The following is a 26,763-nucleotide window of genomic DNA, read 5'->3' on the forward strand; positions in this document are numbered from 1 at the left end:
ATTGAAGTGCTTAGTTATCCAGGAAAGATTTATGACCTTGTTAAGATTAACTCTTGTTACCGTTAATGGATGCGATGCTGCAAAACTATGACAGAACATATGTCTCACTTTATTTTTTAATGGAACAAGCTAAAAGCCCCATCCCACAGGACCAGCTAATTACATGGAGACTTGAAGAGAGAGCTCTAAAAGTCTTACCCAGGCCACCTTTTCCCCTTGCTGGGATTACTGTGACTTTTAAGGATTCTGGGATTTTTGAGATCAATAAAAGGGACTTGGGAACAACAATCTTAAGCTATTAAAGGCTGCTGAAGTGTATTTAAGGACAGAAGAGGGCAGGGGACATAGCTCTAACACACACAAGGAGTATGGTGTCCTGTCCACAAAGTTCAGCTAGATTTGGGAAACCATATATCTATATCTATATCTATATCTATCTATCTATCTATCTATCTATCTATCTATTTGGCAGTGTGTGTGATTTCAACATTGGCTTTAAAATGTAACATGCTCCAGGCAGAAAAAAAAAAAGTCTGGACTCTGTTGAAGACACAGGGTCAAGGCAGAGAGGTCCCCTTTGGGCTGGAGTTGAATTCTGGTAGTGGAGGAGAATCAGCTGAGCCATGTGTCAGATTATCTCTTAATTTTCCTGCCGACCTTCAGGATTGAACAGTACATTTCTCCATCTGGAATTCACGTGTTTGCTCTTCTTTCTTTCTTTCTTTCTTTCTTTCTTTTTTTGTGTGATAAGGGACTACAAGGTACAGGGCCAGTGGGACAGTGGCTTGCATACAGAAATATCCACAAAAATAGGCCAGAGATCAGAAGAGCTTGTAGGTAAAAATCTTTCTTAATTAGCTGTGCTGCTAATTCAATGACCTTCATTGGGGTTCATGGGGCCAAAGCTGTGTAGGACCTAAGCACATGGGAAGGGAGAGGGTGTGCAAATGTGAGCAAGGCTCTCTCATTCCATATTCCTGAAGCAGATCTGCAAACTTTAGAATTGGTTCCTGGGAAATGAGGAAGAGGGGGTTCATTTTCCCCCTGAGACTCATGTTTTAAGTGTCACAGGAGTGGTGCTGTGGGACAGAGGCTCAGACAGCACTGGCATGCAAACCACGGGTCTGTCAATTCCTACTTTTTTTTTTTTGTGTGTGTGGTACTGGGGTTCCTGGAAACCCTTCTACCTCCGGGCTACACTCTCAGACCTATTTTATATTTTATTGGAAACAGGCTCTCTTAAGCCAGTGAGGCTGGCCTCGAACCTGCGAAGATCCTCCTGTCAACTCCTGATTTCCTGACTCTACATTCCAGTTATCAGTAACACTCTTGGATGGAAGTGGAACAAATAGGAAAGGGGACAGAGCTCTCCAACCTGGATGCTGTCAAACAGAAAGTTGGGGCCCTGAAGGTAGTATGGGTAGAGGACCCCTCCTCTCCAAAGGCTGAAAGAAAAGCCCATATCTCCAGATATGGTGTGTTGGTGTGTGTGTGTGTGTGTGTGTGTGTGTGTGTGTGTGTGTGTGAGAGAGAGAGAGAGAGAGAGAGAGAGAGAGAGAGAGAGAGAGAACGCACATTCTCTCAGGAACTGCAGGAGAGCCCAAAATGTAACCATTAAAGGCTTGTGTTTTGTTTTTTTTTTAAGGCCAGTAGGTTTTTGACAAAACCATCAAGGAAGTCACACAAAAAGAAAAAAATATGGTTAAGAATTTCCCCTATGTGGCAGCATTCGCCCTACTGAATGAGGTTTGCAAATAGACTCCCCAAGCCCCAACCGCAGATCTCTTCAGCTCAGGGACCCCTATTTTTTCTGCACCTTCCGCCTCGGCACCCTCTTCCCGCACCCCCAAAGCCTGAACCCAGTTCTGAGGGCCCGCCTGGCGAGAGGAGACCGAGGTGCAGGTGGCCAGCAGACTCAGCCAGCATCGCTTCCACGTCCCTCTCCTCCCCCTAGGTGTCAGAGCAAATTCCCAGTAATTGTTTTCAGAGGAGCGGTGGGGTATTCTCGGCGGCATCGCCTGGGTCTGGATTCTTCCAGGGTGGGGTGGTGGGGGAACCCCCTGGAGCAGGGCTTGGCGGCTTTTCGACTCAGCCGGGATGGACTGTAGCAACTTGGGCAGCCCCCAGCGCCGCGCGGAGGCAGAGGCGGCGGCCGCGGCGAGGGCGGCGGGGCGGGATTGGAGCGCGTGAGCCTGGCGCCTCCGGCTCCTCCCTTTCGGCCGCGAGTCCCGGGACTCCCGCCCGGGTGCTCGGGGTGACAGCTGCGGCCGCGCCGGCCTCCCGGGTCTTCGCAGGTCCCCGGGCCCAGGAGGCGAGGCGGATCCGCTCGGGCGCGGAGGGCAACCTGCCGGAGTGGCCGCGCCGCGCGCCCCGCCCCAGCTCCGAGGCGGGCGCAGCCGCAGCGGGGGCCGGGGCCGAGCCCCGCGTCGCCGCCGCCCGCGGTGGGGGGCGGGCTGGGGGCGGGGCGGCCGGGGCTGCCTTCCCCGGCGCGATCCCCGAGCGAGCGCCGCGCCCGGCGCTGCGGAGCCGCCTCCCCAGCCGCCCGCCAGCAAGTTTGGCGGCTCGGAGCCCCGCGCGCATCCCGAGCCGGGCGCGTCGGTTTCTTCCCGGCGTTGGCGCGCCCCGCTAGGCGGGGACCCTGGGGAGCAATGCCGATGGATGTGATTTTAGTTTTATGGTTCTGTGTGTGCGCCGCCAGGACAGGTAAGCAGGGCTGGGACGGTTGGAGGAATTCGAGCAGAGGGGGGAACCCGCCGCTCTGCCTGGCGCCCACATTGGCGCAGAAAGACCTGGCGCCCAGCTCCGCGCTGCCCGGGGAAGGGAGGTAGCGTGGATCGGGCGGTCTCTTAGCTTTCTCTGTCCCGCTCAGGGTGAAAGGGGGAGGAATGGGACTCAGGCGCTACAAGATGCCCCCGAGGGGTGTCCCCTCCCCCGGGACGTCGCTGCAGGGACTCCGGAGCGAGGGGCGCGGCCCCATGGGGGGTTGCACCCTCTTGCTGCTAGTGATCAGCTTCCCGGGTCCGAGGGAGTCCGATCCGCAGCAGGGCGGGCAGGCGGGCCTCGGGTCCCCGAACTTGACAGGTGCGGTGGAAGCCGCGGGAGAGAGCGCTGGCGGCGGGCGGGCGCGGCTCGGCCCCGGAGGACCCGGCGGGGCGCGGGAGAGAGCTGCGGGAGAAGCCGGACCCCGCGACTCCTCCCCGTCCCTTCCTGACTCTCCCCAGGGGACTCCAGGAGTGTGCTCCTCTGTCCGCTCCCTGCCCCGAGACCCGGGCGAACCATTATTAGAGGCAATTAGAGCCGCTGCGGAGTCCATCCGAGGAGATTTTCCTAAGCTCCAAATCAAATTTCCCTAGCTATTAATCTTAGGTTGGGGTGGGGAGGGGCAGCGGAGGACAACTGGCTAATTGTCTCCAGCCGCCACTTGGTTGAGCCTCCGGCAGTTGTGAGGACTCCCAGCGCAACCCTTTCTTCTGCTGGCATCGGCCCCCTCTCCCCAACTCCTTTGGGGCTTGGGGACTGGCTCGTAGCCGCCGCCTTCAGGGAGCCAGTAGGTGGGTGGGATAGGAAATTGGCAAAATTAGGGCCAGCTGATCGGGAGAGTGCTGGGGATTTTCAGTTCTGCACCAGTTACCCTCAATACTCCTTCCACACTGACTTTGAACCCAGAATGGATGTGCGGTGGGTCGCTCGCTCTTCCCTGATCTTTCTCTTCCCTAGAGGCACAGCCTCCTTCCCAGGCGGCGGAGCTAGTTTATCCGGAGAGTGCGGAGCAGGGGACCACGGCCCTTGGTTGGTTAAAAAGTTCCCTCTGCCCGCGCCCCAGGCGCCCCTCTTTGCCAGTTAGCTGCCCGAGGAGCCCAGAGTTGAACGTGCAGGAGCTTCTGGCTGGTCTTTACCGTTTGCCCAGGACCGAGCAGCGGCTTTCCTCTGCTTAATCAGGAGCGTCCGGGAGAGATTTCTCCAGGGACAAAAGAAACCCTCTACCTTTCCTGTCTCCACTTCAGCTTCCCAGCTGCTGAGAGGCCAGCACTCATTCTAGCCTGGAGAGCAGCGACTTCAGTTCGGGCTTAGCGGGATGTTAGGCTTCTAAGACCCAGGACATGCTGGAAGGAAGGTGTCCTAGTGCCGTGGCCCCCGCCCGGAGACTGGGGTGTGGTGCTGATGGGCATCTTACAGAGGAGCTGGGCGGGGGAGGAGGTAGGGGTCATTTTACACGACTAAATATGTCCAAGTCCTTTGTTATCACTACTCCTTTGAAAAGTTGCCAAAAAGTGGATGGTGTTTCCAGGGCTCATTGCTTTGTGGGGGAGATCTTTAAGACTTAGGTCTCCCCCCCCCCACTCCTAGTCCCCTTTAAGTCTTTAAAAAATTGGTTGTAGGGGAAGATTCATTTGTATATTTCCCTTTTCACTCAACTGTTTGTCTTGTTAGACGCCCGGATAACTTACATAAAGAGGAAACGAGGTGGTCTTTGACCATGGGAACTTGCCATTGAGTGGAGCCTCTAGAGAGCTAAGGGAAAGCATTTTGTTATACAGCTTGATGGGGAGGGTTAGGTTATAGGAAGTTGGTCTGGGAAGGCTTTACTCTAGAGGTGACATTTGAGAGTTGTGTCTTGAAGGCTTTGGAGGGATCAAGTGGGAAAGCACTCCAGGCAGAGGGAAAAACTTGTGCAAAGGCAAAGAAGCACAGAAGGATCTGATCCAGCAGTCATGGTTGTTGCCTGGAGAGCTTGGGTTTTCTATGGCACTTAGTCTACTGAAACATCAGAGGCCACACATTTCTTCTATAAAAGCTATCTGAAGAATCAGACAGGGAGGGAATTATCTCTTGATTCATACACTTACAATTTCTTTTAGCTTGAGGGGAATAAATGCTAACCTTCGGGGGGGGGTCTCTTTGATTTTGCCCAGAAATCCCTAGTTTTACAGTAGTGAAGCCCGGCTGGTGATTAGTTTATCAGGATCCACACAGCTGCTTGGAAAGTTTGTTTGTCAAGTGAGACAATTGTTGTCTTGGCTGGTAACAGTCTTAGATGAAATAAATGTGTGGTTCACTTAGTGAGCTGCTCAGATACCGCCGACTTTTAATGGAAATGAATAGATGGTATCAGGCACAGTTTAATTAAAGCAAGACTGCAGAGCAGAAGCGGTTACATATGAGAAGATCTAATGATAGGTGTCATAAGGAAACTACTTACATTGCTCTTGTTCAGAGAACTTGTTTTAGGGTGTGAAGTGGAGTCCGAAGAAGAGATGCTGTTCTCTAGTTCTTGTTCTTATTCTGGGTGAAAAAAAAATCTAGGACTTCCAACTGCATAACTGATAATAAACATTTATAAGGCCACTTCAATAGCAAAATCACATCATGTCCGTGAGTTTTCTCCAGTGGACTGGAAGTATAAAATGCACTCAGTGATTATTCTTCTCTTACTTTCCAATTTTGGTCACCAGGGTAGAGGATGAAGGGAATGCCTTTTGCTGCCACCTGCTGGAAAGGAGAAAAAAATTTTTGAAGCCGTTCCCAGATGTTTCATTAATTATAAATTGAATAATGGGGCTGTGAACATGAGCCCCCAACCTCCAGTGATAGTGTAAAATATCAGTCAACTTGGAAAAATCATAGGGCATAATTTTCTAGAAAATTGTTTTGGGGTATTAAGAACCGATCAAGTGGTTGTGAGGTTCTTCTGGTAAATGAGGTCTTAGAGCATCTTTCCAGCATTATTTTACTCCGCATGGATCAGGAAGACCATGGACAATGATCCGGATTTGATTTGAAGTAAGGTTCAGGAGGATTTTCTTGGAGCCTAGGCCCTGGGCGTCAAAGGTGAACTGAAGCAAGATTTGGGCTCCAGCATTCCCTGGGCAGGAAGGGCTAAGGAGTGGCCAGCAGCAGCAGGTGTCCTGGCTTAAGGTTGGGGCTCTGCATCCCAGAGCCAGGCCTCAAGTGCCTTCACGACACTGTTCTCCCAGGTTTTTAAAATATCTCCTCCCCAGGAACTTTTTATTCTGTTTAATTCTAACTCTCAGTTTCCGTCATTTGTAGAGCCCTTATGTCAACGTAGAAAACTTTAATCGAGTTCCTGGAAAAGGGCAGGTGCTCCATGCTTGGACAAGAAGTAGGAACATTAAAGGAAAACAAATGTAATGGGACCAACACTCAAACTACATAAGGTTCAGCAGAGGCCATGTAATGCTGCCTTATTAATAGGTTTTCTGATTCCCTAGGCAGTGTGCAAAGTGCTATCACGTACACATCCTGCTATTGGCACTGGGAATTTTCATCCTGAAGGGGGGCAATTAAAAAGGGAGATGAAAACTGTATCTGGAAGCCTAATTGAATTCTTTTCTCTTGTTCTGTCTTTATGGGGGTGTTTTCATAAAAAAGAGCCAAACAGTTATTAGGGGAAGAGCATCTGCATCTGTTGCTTGATTCCAGTGGAGTTGAAGCTCAGGGAGCTGGCATGGTGTGGGGAACTAGTGTTATCAAAGACAGGTGGAGCGAATCCCAGCTGGACACTGACTGTGCCAGACTGAGCAGCTGGAGGTTCACTGAGACCTCAGGAGGCCGGGAGGGGATATTATTGTCTCCTTTTACAGATGAGGAAACTGAGAAAGTGGTTTTTTCCAAGGGCATGGAATTTGTATTGAGGAGACATAGGACTGGAATTGGCGTTTGGTTTAGTGTTTTCATAACACCTTCTGGATGAAGCAAGAGTGCTGTGTTCTGGTTTGGCAATGAGAATTTAAGGACACCATCCATTTTGTCGAGGATGCTTGGCTGCCTTTCAGGCTTGCTCAGTGGCAATCTTTCAAGTCTGAGGGATTAGGGTATCTGTAGGATGACCATCATGGTGGGTCCCTGCATTGGCTAACTATTGCTGCAATATATTGCATACAGCAAAACACCCAAAACTCTGTGATTTGAAACAATGATCATTTATTTTGGTTCACAGATTTGTAGGTTGGACTGGTGTTGCCTTATATCGGCCAGGTTTGTCTGAGTTCAGTCCAAATTTGAGTAGGGTCCTGCTTTACATGTCTCAGTCTTCTCAGGCTCGTAGGACTACAGGGTTGATTCTTCTCATCATGAGGCAGAAGCACAAGAAAATTAGTCCCACTGTGCAAGGATATCCAAGCCTCCACATGAGTAATGTCACTAACATCCTGCTGGCCAAGACAGGTTACATGGCTGAGCTCAAAGTCAAGGGATGGAGAGGCTACCCCTCATTCTAGTGGAAGGAATTGCCAAGTCACATAGAATAGGGGTTGGATATGGGAGGGTAAAGATCTGAAGCCAATAATTAATCAGCCAACCACAGTCCCTTCAGCAAGTTTCCCTGGCCTCTATGACACCCCGTCTTCTCATGGTATCGCCAGATATGCAGTTTGCTCTGAGGTTATTCTTCCAAAAGCAGTGACCATGCACCCATGGATTAGTTAATTAATTGGTCCTAAATTAAAAGCCTTCAATATGTCAGACCCCATGCAAGGCGCTGGAGCTACAGGGACACTTTCTTTTTGTGTCCAGTGAAGGGCACATTCTCCAGGCCATTTTCAAAATTCCTGGCCAAAGAAAGACCAGCTTGGAGGTCCTCTGAGATCACGCTTGATTTAATTTCTGCCATATAGGTGTAGAACACCATAGATCAAACTGAAATATTAGTTCCTTTCCTGTCTTTTCAAGGTGATCACAGAACTGCTGGCATTCAAGCTTACTTGGAGAAAAACATCACACATCTCAACAACAGGCTTGGTGCCGTGTCTTGGGGTGATGGAACACCATCTATCTCTAGCTGGGCATGGTGGCACATGCCTGAAATCTCAGTACTTGCAATGATGAGACAGGAGAATCACAGGTTCTAGGACAGCCTCAGAAACTTAGCAAGATTCTCAGCAATTTAGTGAGACCTAGTTTCAAAATAAAACATAATAAAAGGGGCTGGGGTGCAGCTCAGAGATTCAACCCTTGATGCCACAAATAACAACAACAACAACAACCATCCAGCTCAGTTCTGCTTTGCACAGAAAAGGAATTAGTGAGTTGAGTCTATGTATAGGATGAGCAAGAGCAGGCAAGTAGAAACTTAAAGGTAGATTATATTTAAAACACAGATATATCCTTTCTCTTAAAACCCTCTGATGATATCCAATTAGAATCAGAATAATATCCTATCTCCTTGTTGTGGGTGACAAGGCCTTTTATGATCTGGCCCCTGCCTACCCTTTGGCATCATTTTCTGTCCCTCTCCCCTTGGCCCATTCTTCTGTGGCCACACTAGCATCTTCACTGTTTCTTGAACCAGAGTATATTTCTGGTCTAAACTCACTGTTCTCTATCTTTGAGAAATCTCTCCCCCAGACCTTGTTACTTCTAGTCATTTAGGTTTTAGCTCCAAAGAACCTTCCCTTATCCCATCATCTAAAGTAGCCCCCCCCCCCAAGTTACTTTCTATCCTGTTACTCCTTTATCTTCTTCACGACATTATTGTTACTTCAAACTATCTTCTTTATTTCTTGTTCCACTCCCTCCACCAGGAGTTGGAGCTTCAGGAGGACCTCCCCAGTGCCTAGCAATATGTATGGTGCAGAGCTAGCCCTTGCTAATCCCTGTTAAAAAGATGACTAATGGGTGAATGCAGAATCAATGAAAGTAAGATTTGCCTTTGGGTGCACTGATTCTATGACTGGCTGCTTTTCAGAGGAGAAAACTTACACCTTCAGTTCAGAAGACAAAGAGAAGCCTGACAAAAACCGAGAAGGCAGTTATATGCACTGTGTCTTCAATATAACCAATTTCCTGCCTTGGCAATGACAAGTTTCAGCTCCAAAGAGCCCTTCCTGACCAACCTTCTGATGACAGTAGTTTAGAGTGCTGCAGCAAGTTCCTGTTTCCTAACAGAGGGAAGGAAAAAAAGTAGAGAGAGAGACACACAGAGAGACTTTCCTCCCTTATCTAATCTGTAGGGCTGCTGAGGGGTGAGTAGAGCTGGGGGCCCGGTGAGGCTGTGATGGTTCATGATGTCCTGATGAATATTCACTCAGTCTTTGTGGGACAAATTGGGTCCAAGCCTCTTCTGAATCCTGCCTCCATGACTGCATTACCATCAGATAGAAGTTGACAGCTGTTGCTGATTAAAACATTTCCAACTGTGCAATCAGAACTGTACTACTGAGAAGATAAGCGTAGACAGACGCGGCCTTTATGAATGGCGTAAGCACAGTCCCTTCGAGTGATCTGTGGCCTTATTAATATATCCATATATGAATGGTTGGAAGCTGCTTGGCAATCGTGAATGAATCATTCCACTGAATAGTCCCGGGGCCAGGAGACACCCTGTGGACTGGCCTTTCTCACACAAGGGAGGAGGAGACTCAGTGCCAGATTGTTGGCACTGAGATTCTCTGACAAGACTTGTTAGGGTATATCTAACTTCCAGAAATCATCTGTAGTGGAAATATAAATCTGTTAATCCAAGGATTCTTTTTTCTGGCTAGTACCTCTGCCACCCTTCTCCAGTAGGACAAGGGTGCTCTCCATTTTCTTCCTGCTCATTTTCGGTGGTTGGACCTAATTAGCTGGGAGCACTCTGTGCAGGTCTTCACTGGTGGTGTCAGATTTTTCAACAGTTGCTGAGGCAGGTAGATCAGGGCTGCAATGCTGGATCCACAGTCCCTGAATTTAAAAAATAAAAAACTTAGGAAACTAATATTTTTCCATAATTCTCCAGATAACAAAACCTATCCCAAGATGAACTCATTTGGTGGCAAAATGTGATCTAAACATTTATCAGGCTATTTATAGTTTTTATGTGAATTTGAGGAAACCATACATTTCAAATTGGGAGTATTATTAAATTTATTATGGGGTACTTTGCTAATGGTGTCATGTACGATGTATTTATATGGCTCTTCCTTATTTTCTTTCTTATACTGAGGATTGAACCCAGGGCGTTTTACCTCCCAGGAACATCCCTAGCCCTTTTTTTTTTTAAAAAAATTTTATTTTGAAACTAGGTCTCACCAAATTGCTGAGGCTGGCTTCGAACCAGTGTCAGCCTCCCAAGTAGTGGGATTACAAGGATGCACTACCACACACAGCCCATATTACCTTTCTAACATATGATGCATTCTGAATTCTCAAATATATTTGGCTCCAGGAATTTTGGATGAGGAATTAGCCATCTATAATGGGAAGTGGGGCTGGAGAGAGGTAAAAAGAAAGTGTACTGTCAGTGGGGCAACAGGGCCCAGCTGCTCTTTACCCTCCTGGGAGAGTCTCTGAGTAGCTCCCCTCCCCCTTTTGTTTCCTGCCATTTGCGTCTGTGTTGCTGCTTAGAAATCTGCCTTTAAAGCCAAAACAGCTCTTTGTTCCTTTCCAGTTGTGGGCTTTGGGATGGACCCTGACCTTCAGATGGATATTATCACTGAACTTGACCTTGTGAATACCACCTTTGGAGTCACTCAGGTATCTGGGCTGCACAACACCAGCAAAGCATTTTTATTTCAAGGTAAAGGCACTTCCTCCTTTGCATGGGGGCCCAAGGTGGGCAGGAGGGTGGGTCTGGGAAGAATTGACCTGGTCTGTGTTTGTCTATCGATCACCTTTTCTGTTTCTCTTGTGTTACTGTTCAGAAGAATACGCAGATTTGTGGGGAATGCTTTTGAGAGCAGGAAGGGTATAGTGGCAAAATGTTTTGTTTAAGGATGAAATGTTCCCCTAGGGATTTGGGTGGTCACCTGAAAGTGGAATTAATTGGTAAATTTGAAAACCATTGGCTAGCTGTTATTTTTTTACAGGATATTTCTCCAGCTATCATCTTTATCTTTACCTATACTAATACCCCTCCTCTCATGGGTGGGCTTGAGCACAGAGAAGTCTCATGGTCATGTTCTCTTTGGGACTCAGCTTCATTGACTTCACCAACTGTAAACTTGATTGCAGTTCATCAAATTACTCAGCAAGTATTTATCAAGCTAGTATAGTGAGGTTCCTAGAAGCATGGGCGTTGGATCCCACTGCCCAGGATCAGTCTCCACTTAATGGCTTTGAGACTTGAGGCAATTGTTTATCTTGATGACACCTGAGCGTCTTCATTGAAAACTGAAGACCCTTGTAACATCTACCACATGGGGCTGTTACCAGGATGAAAAGAGCTAGTCTGTAAAAGTGATTACAACAATGTTTTGCACATAGTAAATGCTCAGTATGTACTAGCTATCATTTTGGAATTCCTTCTACGCACTAGAGCAATATGCTAAGCATAGTAAGAATAAATAAGATGGATGCAGCCCCTGCCCTAAAATAAAATGAAGGGAACGGTCATTACACAAATCATTACTAAATTAAAATGGTTATATTTACAAAGAAGGGGTGTATAGATTGCCAAATAAGAGTGAAACAGGTAGATCTGATTTAATAGGAGAGAGAGATGATGGTCATCAGAGAAAGTACCACCTTGAAAAGGTGGCATGTCAGTAGAGACTTGAAAAACGAACAGGAGGCCTGGAGTAAGAAGGAATAGGGGCTCAGAGCATTCTGAGCAGAGGAAGTAGGATGTATAAAGGTCTTTTTTTTTTTTTGGTACTAAGGATGGGATTTTTCTTTTCTTTTCTTTTTTTTTTTTTTGGTGGTACTGGGAACGGAACCCAGGGGCCTTCTACCTCCGGGCTACACTCCCAGACCTATTTTATATTTTATTTGGAAACAGGGTCTCTTAAACCAGCTGAGGCTGACTTTGGACCTGTGCGATCCTCCTGTCTCAGCCTCCCAAGCGCTGGGATTACAAGCGTGCGCCACCATGCCTGGCTCTATGAAGGTTTTAAGGCAGACACCAAGAGAAAGTCTAGCATGGCTGAAGGTGGTGGAAGGTTGGAGAGGTAGGCACAGGCTGAGTTACACTGGACACAGTGAGTAGAGCTGCCATAAGCACTGTTTTGAGTGTACTGATGACTCATGGCCAGTGTCCACTCTGACAGATAGGGGCCATTTGCTTCTTTTTAACTGTGGTAGATGTTACTGAGACCACATTAATGGGTTTGCACTTTATTCTCAGAGTGGTGGGGGCTGTATACAGGTTAAAGTAGGGAAGTGAACTGGTTTGACATGGCAAGAAGGTGGCTTGGGCATTTCTCTATGAAAATACCTTGCAGGGTTCTTCTGCTTTTTGTGAAGATTATAAAAGAGTTATTTTAGAATGACTGAACCAACATTATGGAATGAGATTTATACGCTCCCCGTGTAGATAACTTAAGGCTTGTCAGCGATCTATTGCAAACCTGCCGATATTATGTAATGACATATAACAAGACAATAGGTATGCTGATTTCAACTTTTCCTTACTATAGAGTCAGTGAAGTATTTAAGCATTTAAGATTTAGCGAGAGGCTGGGGATGCAGCTCATTGCTTGCATCTCTCCCTCCCTCCCCCTTTCCCTCTCTTTCTTCCTCTCCCTCTCCACCTCCTCTCTCACCAGTCCTATCATTAAGGAGATTATAGCCTTTGAAAATTCAATGAAAAAGTACTAGTGGGTATGGTTAAGAGATAAGACTGCGTGACTTTTCTCTTTGAACTTTTGCAATATCTGCCAAGTCACTGTTGAGAGTTCATGCCATTTTTTGTTGTTTTTTTTGTACTGGGATTGTACTCAGGGGCGTTCTATCTCTGAGCTACACCTCAGCCCCTTTGTATTTTACTCTTTATTTTGAAACAGGGTCTCTCTCAGCTGCTGAGGCCCTTGTTAAGTTGCTGAGGCTGGCCTCAACCCTGCAATCCTCCTGTCTCGGCACCCCCAAAATATTGAGACTATAGGTGTATGTCACTGTTGATCTGAGCAAGGCTGCTATGGAAACTCGGCTGTGCTTCAAACTGTAGGAGGGCAGAATTTCTTCTTATCTAGATATTTCTAGATCTCAGAGCCAGCTTTTGTGCATGGTGTACAGTAAGTGACTAATAAAAATATTGAATTGAATTAAAATTTCCTCTGCCTAGTCTACACAACAAGAGGCTTGTGTCGGCATTGTTCATCAGTTATTCATTCATGCCACAAGTTTAGCCCTCGAGGCTGGAATTCTGCTCTGTAATCTGTATATTCTCTATTTTGAAAGCTGTCTCTTTGAAAGCTAGACTGCAAAATCAGGGAGAGATTTTCAGCTTCTCTTTTAAAAAAAATTTTAGTGGTACTGGGGGTGGAACCCAGGGGCATTCTACCTCCGAGCTACACCTCCAGCCCTATTTTTTATTCTTGATTTAGAGACAGGGTCTCACTAAGTTGCAGAGGGCCTCACTAAGTAGCTGAGGCTGTCCTTGAACCATGATCCTCCTGTATCAGCCTCCCAAATGCTGGGATTACAAGCGTGTGCCACCATGCCCAGGTTATTCTTTTTATTTTTGAAACCCAGTCTCACTGAATTGCAAAGGGCCTCGCTAAGTAGCTGAGGCTGTCCTCGAACCTCATTCCTCTGGTCTCCGCCTCCCGATTAAATGCTGGGATAACAAGTGTGGCCACCACACCCAGCTCAACTTTTAGCTTCTTTAGTGGAAACAGTAAATTCATTTTGGGACTTTGAGGAGGTCTTTCATTACATCTTCATCTCTTGTGATTATACTGGGCCTAACTGCATAATCCAAGTAATCTCCCTATCTCAAGATTTAATTTTTAGAATAAATAATTTAATTTTTACTTTTATACTTCACATTTAATTTATTTTATATGTTTATTGGCACATTATAGTCTCACATCAAATTGTAGTTCACATTCAAGCTTTTAGTTTTATATTCATTTATTATTTTTGTGTGCCTACTTGATCACATCTGCAAGGTCTCTTTTACCATGTAAAGCATTGTATTCACAGGTCCTGGTGATCAGCTCATGAACATCTTTGGAAAATTGTTCTTCTGCCCTCTGGCCCCTAAAGCTTTATGTCTAACCTACATGCAAATACTTCCAAAAGTTTCAATTATATATAGCATCAACTCAAAGTCTGAAACCTCCTCTCATCTCATCACTGAAATAATTTAAAACAGATGAGGGCAATAGCCATTTTTTTTTTTTGAAAAATACCTCTGTATGTGTAGACCTGTGAAACCAGAGCTTCCAAAATGGAACGCTGGGCCAGGTATACAATACCAGTAATAGACATCCCTGTTCAAAGGGGAGGGAAAAAAAAGGGGCTTGCCAGCACCTAACAAGTTTGAAATCCAGTGGTGCAAACTCCATTGTGTTTCAAAACTTGGGAATAACCCTTTGCCTCCTGCTTGAGTGCAGTTTTCTGAGACATCTTTCTGTTTGCAGGAGAATCGCCTGCACCTGTTTGCAGTTGAGCAGTTTTATCAGCCTGTTGCCTGCCAGTAGAATTTTGGGGGTTTGTCGGCCCTCTTCCATTTTGTCCTTTCTCTGCTCCCTTCAGTCCAAGTTGGCTGTGCTTCTGTTGCTATAAAATTCTCAAAATACTCAAGAATGATTTTAACTCTCTCTCTCTCTCTCTCTCTCTCTCTCTCTGTGTGTGTGTGTGTGTGTGTGTGTGTGTGTGTGAGAAAGAGAGAGAGAGAGAGAGACAGACAGACAGACAGACAGACAGAGACTGAGGATTAAACCCAGAGGGATTCTACCTCTGAGCTATACTCCCAGCACTTTTAATTTTTTGTTTGGAAATGGTCTCACTAGGTTGCTGAGGCTGTCTGCGAACCTGCAATTATCCTATCTCAGCTTCCAAGTACTAGGATTACAGGTGTGCATCACCATGCTTAACAGTATTTTATTTTTGATTGACATAGAATAATACATACTTTTGGGGTATGGTGTTACATTTCAATATCTGTATTCAATAGGGAAAGATCAGATCAGGGTAACTGGGATCTACAGTGCCTTAGACATTTATAATTTATTTTGGGGACATTAAAAATCCTCTCTACTAGATATTTTGAAATATTCAATTAATTATTGTCAACCATAGTTATCCTATTGTGCTATAGAATATTAGAGGTTATTTATCCTCTCCAGCCATAACTCTATACTCATTAACCATCCTTCCCTTTCTCATACCCTTCTCATACACTTTTCTCTGCTTCTTCGAGATCAAATTTTGAGCTTTACATATAATGGAGAAAATGTGGTATTTGTCTTTCTGTGCCTGATTCATTTCAGTTATCACAAAGTCCTCCAGTTCCATCCATATTGCTTCTAATGATAGAATTTTATTCTCTTTTACAACAGAATAATGTCCCATTGTGTGTATACACCACATTTTCTTTTTCCATTCATCCGTTGATGGACACCTAGGCAGATTCCATATCTTGGCTATTGTGAATAGTGCAGTAATAAAATGTGAGTACATGTGTTTCTTTTACATACTGACCTCAATTCATTTGTATGTGTCCCCAGTTGTGTGCTGGGTCACATGACAGCTCTATTTCTAGTTTTCTTGTTTTTTTGTTTCTTTATTTTTGAGACGGAGTTTTGCTATGTTGCCCAGGTTGGTCTCAAATTCCTGGACTCAAGCCTCTTGCCTCAGCCTCCTGAGTAGCTGAGACCACAGGTGTGCACCACAATATCTTGTTTATTTCCATATTTTTAAGAAACATTCATACTCTTTATTAATAATGGCTTTATAATTAATATTTCCACTAACACTGATGAAGGCTTTCTTTTCTCTGCATCCTTGACAACATTTGTAATATTTGTCTTTGTTGTGATGGCAGGAATTGAATCTAGGGGCATTCTATCTCTGAGCTATGCCCCAAGCCCGATTTTTTTTTTTATTGTTTATTTTGAAATAGGTTCTCACTATGTTGCAGAGGGCCTCACTCACTAAGTAGCTGGGACTGTCCTCAAACCCAGATCCTCCTGTCTCAGCCTCCCAAATACTGGGATTACAAGCATGCGCCACCACACCCAGCTGTAATATTTGTCTTTTTGATAGCCATTCTAACTGGGTGAGATTATATGTCATTGTGATTTGAATTTGCAGTTCTCTGATAATTAGTGATATTGAGCATTTTTCATATCCTTGCTAGCCATTTGCATTTTTCTTTTTTTTCCTTTTATCTCTAATATTTTAGGCAAGTACTCTACCACTGAACTATATATAGCCTCAGCCCTTGCATATCTGCTTTTAAAGATGTTATTTAGATAATTTGCCCATTTTAAAATCAGACTGCCTTTTGGAAGTTGAATTGTTTGAATTCTTTATGTTCTGAATATGAATTCCTTGTTAGATAAATAGTTCACAAGTATTTCATCTATAGGTTGTCTCTTCACTCTGTTGACTACACTACTTTCTTTGCTGTTAAAAAGCTTTTAGTGGGGCCCTTTGCAACTTAGTGAGACCCTGTTTCAAAATAAGGAAAAAAAATAGGGCTGGGGGTGTTTCTCAGAGGTAGAATGCCCCTGGGTTCCATCCATAGTACTGCACAAAATATAAAACAACAAAAACAATAAAACTTTTAGTTTGATGTGATGCTATTTCTCAATCCTTACTTTTATCTCACACTTTTGGGGTTTTGTCCACACAATCCTTTTCTATTCCAATATCTTGAAGCATTTTTTTCTAATTTTTTAAAATAGCTTTATAATTTGTGGTCTTACATTTAAGTATTTAATTGACTTTGAGTTGATTTTCTTTTATATGGTGAGAACTAGTTTTGTTCTTTTGCATAGCGATATCAAATTTTCCCAGAATTTTGGAGAAAATTTCTTTTTTCCAAAGTATGTTCTTACTGCCCTTGTCAAAGCCATTTGATTTACTTTAATGTAAATACATATGTGGATTTATTTCCTGGCTTTCTGTTCTCTTCTGTTGGTCTGTGTGTCATGTGTTTATGTCAGTGTTGTGCTGTTTAGGTTAAATAGTTTTGAAGTGTGTTGAAGATTCTCAAGAAGCTTGCAGGTCTCCTGCCGTTAGACAGCAGATTCCTCCAAGGATATTCCCCATCTCTATTTCTGACTTACTGAGGTGGTTGAAGGGATCTATGGACTACACACTTGATCTCTTCAAAGAACCCTTATTCTGGACTGTTGATCCTTTCAAGAGACTAGAAAGCCAGGCTTGGTGGCACATGCCTATAATCTCAGTATGTGGGAGGCTGAGGCAGGAGGATCTACAGGTTTGAGGACAGTCTCAGCAAATAGACTCTCATCAACCTAGTGAGACCTTGATTCCAAATAAAAAATAAAATCAGGCTGGAAGTGTAGCAAAGGTAGAATGCTTCTAAGTTTAATCCCTAGTATCACAAGGGTGTGCGGGAGAGTCTATGAAAAGACTTGTTACACCCTTGGCTTTCTCTACAGGGTCTGTCTTCCTTTCCTTTCCTTTCCTTTCCTTTCCTTTCCTTTCCTTTCCTTTCCTTTCCTTTCCTTTCCTTTCCTTTCCATTCCTTTCCTTTCCTTTCCTTTCCTTTCCTTTCCTTTCCTTTCCTTTCCTTTCCTTTCCTTTCCTTTCCTTTCTTTGCAGTACTGGGGATGGAATCCAGGGACATTCTACCTCCAAGCAACACCCCCAGCCTTATTGTTTAGAGTCTCACTGAGTTGCAAAGAACCTCACTAAGTGTCTGAGGCTTTCCACGAACCCTGCTCCTCCTGTCTCAGCCTCCCGAATGCTTGGATTACAAGACTGCACCACTACGCCTGTCTCAGGCAGCCTTTCTTTACAGCCTCCAATTTTATTGTCATTTGCAAGGTGGTTATGTAGAGGATTCCTTAAATCATCAAGTCCTTATTTCTTTTTGTTTAACCATTCTTCCCTCAATTCCTCTTTTTCGTCTTCAATTTTTACTATAAGCAGCAAGAAGAAATTGGGTCATACTTCCAACACTTTGTTTAGAAACCTGTTCAGCTAACTATATAAATTTATTGTTTACAAATTTTGTTTTCCTACCTGCAGGACAAAATTCAACTCCTTTTTAAGCCACTTTATAAAAAGGATGCTCTGTTTTCTGATTTCCAATGATGTGGTCCTCATTTCTTTCTAAACCTCTGTGGCAGCACCTTTAACATCTATATTTCTATTAACAGTATGTTCACAACAATTTAAATATTCTCTAACATAATACAGGTTTTCTCTTCCATGCTCTTTACTTTCTTCTGTGACATCACCAGCATTGCTGTTGACATCCAGGTTGCTGCTGGAGGCATTCTAACCTTTTTCTAACCATGCTTTGCAAAAAAATTTCTAGGCTTTGCCCATTTCCCACCCAGTAATGTCAGACCCACCTTTTTGGATATTTGGGTGGCCTACTTCCAGGCACATAAAAAATTGATTTTATTTTTTTATTTGTTGCTGTGATAAGAAGTTACTGCAATTTTACTTAGACTTTATTATCTTACAGTTCTGGAGGTCATAATTCCAAAATGAGCGTTAGGGGGCCAAGATCAAGGCACTGATAGAGCTGTGCTCCTTCTTGGGGGTAATTAGGTCCTTTCTGTCTTCCAGCTCCCAAGAGCAACCACAGTCCTTGGCTTGTGGCTGCATCATTCCAGTGTTTGTTTCTCTTGTCATATTTCTTTCTATTATGGCTTCACTCCTCCTCCTGTCTTCTCTGGTATTGATGCTTCTGCCTCCCTTCTTCCCTTATAAAAGTTATCCCTTGTGGTTATCTTGGACTTGGCCAGCTAATCCAAGATAATGGTCTCATCTCAAAGTCTAAAACCTAATCACATCTTCAAAGTCCCTTTTGACAAACAAGGTAACACATTTGCATGTTCTGGGGATTGAACTGTGAACACCTTTGCTGAATCATTATTCTGGCTACCCATTGCTGATTAGAAATATGAGCACCATAATGTTTGAGTATTCCAATAAAATCTCCCTTTCTAGTGCAGTTCTGTCCAACAGAAATATATTGTGAACTGCATCTTTAATTTTAAATTTTTTAGGAGGCACGTTAAACAAGTAAAAGATGTACACGAAGCTCAGTAAACATTTTGATTTAAAATATTGTCATTTTGCCGGGCGTGGTGGTGCACGCATGTAATCCCAGCACTTGGGAAGCTGAGACAGGAAGATCGCGCAGGTTCGAAGTCAGCCTCAGCTGGTTTAAGAGACCCTTGTTTCCAAATAAAATATAAAATAGGTCTGGGAGTGTAGCCCGGAGGTAGAAGGCCCCTGGGTTCCATTCCCAGTACCACCAAAAAAAAAAAAAAAAAAAAAAAGCGTTATTTCAGCATGTGGTTGAAACAAAGAATTATAAATAAAACAGTTTACATTTATTTTATGGTTTTTTTTTTGTACTGGGGATGGAACCCAGGGGCATTATACCTTCGAGCTATACCTCCAGCCCTATGTTTTTTCCTTTGAAATGAGTTTCACTAAGTTGTGGAGGGCCTCGTAAGTGGCTGAGGCTCTCCTTAAATCTGATCCTCTTGTCTCAGCCTCCCAAATACTGGGATGACAAAAGTGTACCAGCATTCCTGGCTCAACAGTTTGCATTTAAAAACAAAGTCTTTAAAATTATTTTGTATTTTACACTTAAAGCACATCTCAATTTGTTTTTTTTTTTTTGAAGATTTAAAGAAGTTTATTAAAAAGATTGAAATACAGAAGACAATTACAGTCCCATGCCATTCAAGAGTGGCATGGGGGTTGGTTAGAAAAAATTCACCAAAATACAAAGCACTGAACAAATTTTATACATGATGTCCTCCATCTTGTTCACATAATTCTGATATAGTAAAAATCCCTGTAAGGTACCTCCCCTTACCCTGTAAGGTACCTCGCCTTACTTTCCCACCAAAGTGTACTTTCTGGCCTAGGTCTCTTTTTACCATGGTTAAAGGTCAACCCCCACCTCCCATCCTAGCTAGATTATCTAATTATTATGTAGATCTGTGTTTAGAGCACATCTCAATTTGGAAGCAAACTTTTCATCTGTAATAATTAGTATGTATTTAGAGCGAGTAAGATCGCAACAGCAGATTCACCAAGTTGTTCCATACAGATGTGATTAGGGACTAGGTTGAAACTTAAAACAATTTTAGTGAGGTATATAGACTTAAATACATGGTGCATATTCCAACTGTATTACGTGGTAATTTGACATGTGAATACACCTGCAAAACTGTCTCCACAATCAAGATGATAAACATAGCATCTCCACAAAAAGTTTCCTCTTAAATACCTCTCCTCCACCTCCCTCAGCCTCCATCCCCAAGAACTACTGATAATGCTTTTGTTTACTAGAGATTAGTTTCTGCTTTCTAGAATTTTATATAAATAGAATCATGCAGGATGTACTTGGGTATGGATTCTTTAACTCATTATGTACATTTTGAGATTTATACATAATATAGCAAATAGAGTGCTTTTCCTATAGAAGGGAAATAGTTGAGTCCTTTTCTTTTTTAAAACAGTAAGACAATCTCGGTCTTTTCATCCAGATGTTGAGACTCTTTCCATTCGCTGTGGTTCAGTGTGATTGTGGACATGGTTATATTTACATTTATCTCCTTGCTGCTTATTTTCTTACTGTCCTATCCATTCTCTGTTATTTTTCTCCCCTTTTCAACCTATTTTGGAGTTAATTGATTAAATTTTTTATGATTCCATTTTATCTCCTTTGCTGATTAGGTGGTATAACTTTTTGTTTTGTTATTTTAGTGATTTCTTCAGGGTATATGGCACATATAATTAAATTATCACAGTTTACCTTCAAGTGATATTTTATGCATAAGAACATTTCAATAGTTTGCTTTTCATCCTCCTGACCTTTGGGCTATAGTTGTTACGCATTTTTTTCTTTTTTGGTATCAGGGATTGAACCCACAGGAATTCTACCTATACATCTCCAGCCCTATTTTTTAGTTTTTTTTTTTTTTTTTAAACAGGGTCTCATTAAGTCACAGAGGGCCTCACTAAGTAGCTGAGGCTGGCTGCGAGCTTGCGATCCTCTTTTCTCAGCCTCCCAAGTACTGGCATTCATCACCACACCCGGCTAGTTGTTACACATTTTTACTTTCACTTATACAATAAACTACAGACTACATTGCTATTTTTATTTAATTAGTTATCCTTTAAAAAAACTTAAATAGTAAGAAAACCTATTATATATTTATGATTACCCATGTAGTTACTATTTTCTGTGTCTTTGATTCCCCTGTGTAAATATGCATTTCCATCTGGTATTATTTTCATGCTGCCTGAAGGACTTTAACATTTCTTAGAGTGTAGGCCTGCTGGTGATGAATTCTTTCAGATTTTATATGTCTGAGAAAGTTCTTTTGCCTTCAATTTTGAAATATGTTTCTGCTGAGTATAAAATTCTGGGTTGAAAATTTTTTTCTTTCATACTTTAAAGATTGTTCTCAAGAAGAAATCTGATGTCTTCTTATCTCTATTTCCCAGTAGATAATGAAACTATCTTCTCTGCTTTTAAGACTTCCTCTTTATTACTGATTTTGAACAATTTGATTATGAAGTAGCTTGGTGTGGTTTTTATGATGTTTCCTATGTTTGGGATTTAGTGAGCTTCATTTGAAAAAAAGGCTCTTATATCTTTAGATATCATTTTTGTCCTCCTTTACTTTTTAAGAGACTCCAATTAAATATATATTAGGCTGAATAAAGTTGTTCCATGGCTCATTTATACTCTTTTCACTTAAAAATTCTTTCTCTGTGTATTATTTTTAATCTTTTTTTTGGTGGTACTCAGACACCTTTTTTTTTTTTTTAATTTGGAAAAAGGGTCTCTTAAGCCAGTGAGGCTGGCTGCGCGATCCTCCTGTCTCTGCCTCCCAAGCGTGGGGAATATAAGTGTGTGCCGCAACCATGCCTGGCATTTAATCATTTTTTATTATGCCTTCAAGGTCAATAAACTTTTCTTTTGCTTTTTTATTGTTATTAACAATTGGTATACTTTTTAATCTTAGACATGTGGTTTTACTTATAAGTTAGTTTGACTCTTAAAAATTTTTCCGTGTCACGACCTGACTGCAAATTCTAATAATTGTACCCAGTGTTGACTGACCGATTGATTTTTCTCATTATTGCCTCTTCTTTTTGGGCCCAGCAATTTCTGATTAAATGCCAGTCATTATGAATTTTGCCTTGCTTGATTTTTTTTGTATTCTGTATATTCTTGAGTCTTGTTCTAGGACACAAGTAAGTGACCATGAGACAATTTAATCCTTTTTTAAATTTTTTTGATGGTACTGCAGGTGGAACCCAGAGGCTTTCTACCTTCGGGCTATACTCCCAGACCCATTTTATATTTTATTTGTAAACAGGGTCTCACTAAGTTGCTGAGAGCCTCATTAAGTAGCTGAGGCTGGCTTTGAACATGCGCGATTCTCCTGTCTCAGCCTCCCAAGTGCGGGGATTACAAGCGTGTGCCACCACGCCCGGCCAATTTAATCCTTTTAAATCCTACTTTTAAGGTTTATTGGATGGGTTCAGAAAAGTGCTGGTGCTCATAGCAGAGTAAATTATTTCCCACCGCAGAGTCAAAATCCTCCTGTGTGCTCTAACCCAGTGCCCCAGAAACAAGTGATTTTCATTTGACTGCTGGGAAGAGGTACAGTACATTCATGATCCAGTGTTTTTGCTGAACACTGTTGCTTTTTTGGCAGTTCTACTTTACCCAGTTCTTTCTTTCCAAGCCTGGGTGGTAGTGTTCTCATTAACCCATATTTCTCTACTAACAGTCTGCTGAAGGCATTCTGGGCTCTTTGTATCATGCTTTGATATTCCCCTCGGGCTCTGCTCATTACCCAGTGTCAGAGACTTTTCCACATTTTCAGGTATTTGTTACAGTACCACCCCACTTCAAGGTACACAGTATCTGATGCACCTTATTGGATGGTGTTCCTCATTGCTGCGCATAGCAAATAATCTTACAGATCTTAAGGAAGATCTGTATTGCTGTGTTTTGTTCTGCTCATCTCCTTTCATGTACTGTGTTCTATAATACAGGTGGTCTGATCTCTCCAGACTCCCAGCTTCTTCTTCTCAACTCATAGAGATTTGGGGGCTTTACTGAGTCTCCCTTCCATAGAAAGCACCATGAAAATTCTCTCAGAGCAGTAAGCTGTCGTCAGTGTAGAGCACATATGTTTTATTTTATTTACTTAATTTTTTTTTTGTGGTATTGGGGATTGAGCCTAGGGATGTTCTACCTTTGAGCTATACTCCTGGCTTCTTTTAAAAGTTTTGTTTTAAAGCAGAGTTTTTCTAGGTTGCTGAGAGTCTCACTATGTTACTGAGGTTGGTCTCAAACCTGTGATTCTCCTGACTCAGCCTCCCAAGTACTGGGATTGCAGGCATATACTTAGCACACCCGTATGGGCTCATCCTTTTTATATCCCACGTCCCAAGGATCACTGACTTTCCTTGACTGATGTCCAGTGTCAGAAAAACTGCTGTTTCATCAAATATTTATTTTACATCTAAACTCAAATTAATTGAAATTATATTAAATTAAAATGTATTTCCTCCACTTCATTAGCCATATTTCATGTCCTCACTTGCCATATGTGGCTAAAGCTTACCTTATTGGACAGAATAGATCTTAAAATGCTCAGAGATTTTACTGTTTAACTACAGCTCAGCTAATATGAGCAGGTTGTAAGACCTTATCTTTCAAGGTTAATGCATGATCATAACTAGCAAGCTACTTAGGTTCAAAGTACCTCCATTTTCTTATTGATAAAATTGTACCTACTACTTAGGTTAAAATAGTACGTACTATGCGAGCATGGTGGTACATGCCTGTAATCCCAGTATTTGGGAGCCTGAGATGTAGCTTGGAAGTATAACTCCCTTGAGTTCAATCCCAGTAAAATACACACACACACACACACACACACACACACACACACACACGTATCTACTGTATAGAGTTGTAGCAAATATGGGGTCATTGATATAGATAAGGTGCTGGAATTGAACTTGGTACATGGTGGGCTCTCATTAAATTTATGTCTTCTTTTTAAAGAGGATATAGTTTGGCTTTTCTTCGGTGTTAGATTTTGACATGCAGAGGTAGATGAGGATAGTGGGAAAGGCAGAAGATTGTGGAGGGGCAATAGATTAGTGGTCAGCACTTTATGTATTAATTTATTTCATTCTCATTGTAACCATATAAGACAGGTTCTTTTACCTCCTTTTATCAATATGCAAATGAAAATTATTGAGGTAGTACTTAAGAAGTGGATGCATCTCTTAATGCCTTCATGCCTCAGTTTTCTTGTCTGGAAAGGGAAAAAATACACAGACACATTCTAAGAATTAAGTGACAGTATATGGGAAAGAGCTTTGAAAAGCATGAAGTCATTTTTAAAAGTGCATTATTCTTCTTTCATTTATTTCTGTTTCTTCATGTATTTCACATTCTAAGAATTAAGTTATAGTGTATGGGAAATAACTTTCAAAAGCATCAAGTGGATTTAAAAAGTGCATTATTCTTTCCTCCATTTATTTTTATTTCTTCACATATTTCACTATCTCTTGTCCAGTGTGAGTTGATATTCGCAGAATAAAAACCTTCATCCCAATGCTAGCGTGTTAATAATACTGATAAATTAGTTACAAAGCTCACATAACTGGAAGTATTCCTACAGTACCAACTACATGGCCTGATAGGATGTATTTCAAGAATAGCCAGCTTTTTAGAATTATATTTTTTGCTGCTGTCTTTGTGTTGTACAAAGAATTGCATTAGTACAATTTTTAATCTCTTCTTGCTTGGAACAAATCATATTTTACTAGGAATTGGTGTTGGTGTTGGGAGGAGACTGAGTGTCTGTGTAAAAGACTGGCCCAGATCTTCTCAAAGCTAAAAAATTCATTAACACACCAGCTTTAAAAATTATAAATTATAAATTTTTAAAAATTCAATTAAGTTATAAATTAAAAAAAACTATTCAAGAGGACCTCCACTTGGCTTTGAAATAGTACTCAGAGAAGATATGAAATTTGGAAACTTAACTTCTTTTGAACAATATCTTTAAGTAGTTGCGAGGATGTGTCCAATTGGTGTTTCATTTATAAAAGTTAATCAGAATATGAATGCATGCAATTTTTTTAATATGTTGCTATTCTTTTTTCTGCTAGGAAATGTGCTAGTTCTCCTGAGTTCTTGTTCAGAAGAGTTTCTAAAAAAGTAGATAGTGTCTTTCAAGTACCTTGTTTTATGTGACAAGGTAGAACAAAGACTAACAGAGAGGTTACTTTAAGGGAAGATTTCAGACATTAAGCACTTATTTGCATTCTAGGCTTCGAGCTAGACATTATGGAAGACACAAATGAGTAAGGCAAAGATCATGGCCTCAGCAAAATTACAGTCTAGAAGGGCAAACACAGCGTGACCTTAGATACTCTAGTGCAGACGAGAAGAGAATTAGCTTGCAAGTGGATGTGTATAAAGTCCCAAGAATGTTGGAGAAATTTCTTCTTACTGGATGACCCGGGGAAGACTTCTGGGGGAGGCAGGACCTGAATCAGACCTTGGAAGATAGGAATTAAGTCTGTTGTTTCTATTTTACCTGACTGGAGCACTGCCCAAAAGAGTGCTGAAGACTTAAACTATCTCTTAATGCCTAAAAAAATGTGAGTAGGATGGAGCGACCCAAAGGGCTTATTTAATGTCAATCTTCCAGATTTCCCGCCACCCACTATCGCCCAAGTCTGAATTGTTTTTTCTGTTGATTGGATGCGCCTAGTCGCTAATTACCGCAGGGAGCACTTACAAGTCAACCTCACTTTGAGTGGAGTGATTTAGTATAACTTTGCATTTAATCAATTAGGGGAGTGATTCCATCCACATGCCAGTTATCTCCCAAATATAGGTATTTTTACTCTTGCCAAAATAAAAACTCAGGCAAGCTGTGAGTGGGTTTTCAATTCCCTCTCTGGGTGAATTAACACCTGCACTGGTGTATTCTGAAAAGTCATTAAATGACTTTGTGACTAAATGTATATCATAGAGCAAATGAAGTCTGTATTTATTTCTCAAATCTATTCACTGGCAACATCTGTACTGAAACCTATTCTCTCAGTTATGCGTCTTCTCCCGTCACTTAGTGTATTAAGGGAAGCAGAGACAGAGAGAAAGAGGATGGGAACCAATATGAATTCTTTTAGAAACCATTAGGTGTGTGAGCCAATTACATATGAACAAACTGACCTTGGGCAAATTACTTTACCTTATGGAATATGTTTTCATTTTTCACATTGACTTATAATGGTAATATTTATTATACAAAATAACTTTATTATTATTATTTTTTGGTACTGGCAATTGAACCCAGGGGCATTCTACCACCGAGCTACACCTCTAGCCCTTTCTTATTTTTTATTTTGAAACAGGGTCTCGTTAAGTTGCTAAGGGTCTTGCTGAGTTGCTGAGGCTGGCCTAGAACCTGGATCCTGAAACTCTTTTGTCTCAGCCTCCTACCTACTAGGATTACAGGTGTTTGTCACCATGCCTGACACAAAATAATTTTTTAGGATTAGTTCAGATAATGGAAAAAGGAAATTTAAATGCTAATTTTTTATTATTAGGAGTGTTCATTAGAAAACACATGCCATTCCACTAAATTAATAAATAACAGGCATCTACGATGTGCTAGGCATCCTTTAAAACATGAGGGATATAGCAGTATAAAAATAAGAAAAAGACAATAAACTAAATAATTTCAAGTCTGTTTTATTTAGAGGACTTTAAAACTACATATATTTAAATTCAGGAAAATATTTCTATTTTTCTCTCAAGTATATATTTGCAATTACCTACTGTCCCCAATTTTAAATGAGAAGAGATAACTCATTTGA

At 42.2% G+C, this 26,763-nt stretch overlaps 1 protein-coding gene across 3 annotated transcripts in view; it reads left to right on the forward strand.

Moving 5' to 3' along the window:
* Positions 1–2,624: 2,624 nt before the first annotated feature.
* The window catches only part of NELL1 (neural EGFL like 1), a gene marked incomplete at both ends in the record, with an annotated part of 934,260 nt that continues 910,121 nt past the window's right edge, over positions 2,625–26,763 (forward strand). For 2 of the 3 annotated variants that reach the window (XM_080695280.1, XM_080695281.1), the window contains 2 exons: positions 2,649–2,703; positions 10,385–10,513. In XM_080695280.1, coding sequence (XP_080551406.1) covers positions 2,649–2,703; positions 10,385–10,513 — 184 coding nt within the window. Of the gene's footprint in view, positions 2,704–10,384; positions 10,514–26,763 lie in introns of all 3 variants that reach the window. The other variant, XM_080695282.1, reaches the window with a different exon arrangement.

Source organism: Muscardinus avellanarius (assembly GCF_963383645.1).
Source record: "Muscardinus avellanarius genome assembly, chromosome: 1".
NCBI classification, from domain to species: Eukaryota; Metazoa; Chordata; class Mammalia; order Rodentia; family Gliridae; genus Muscardinus; species Muscardinus avellanarius.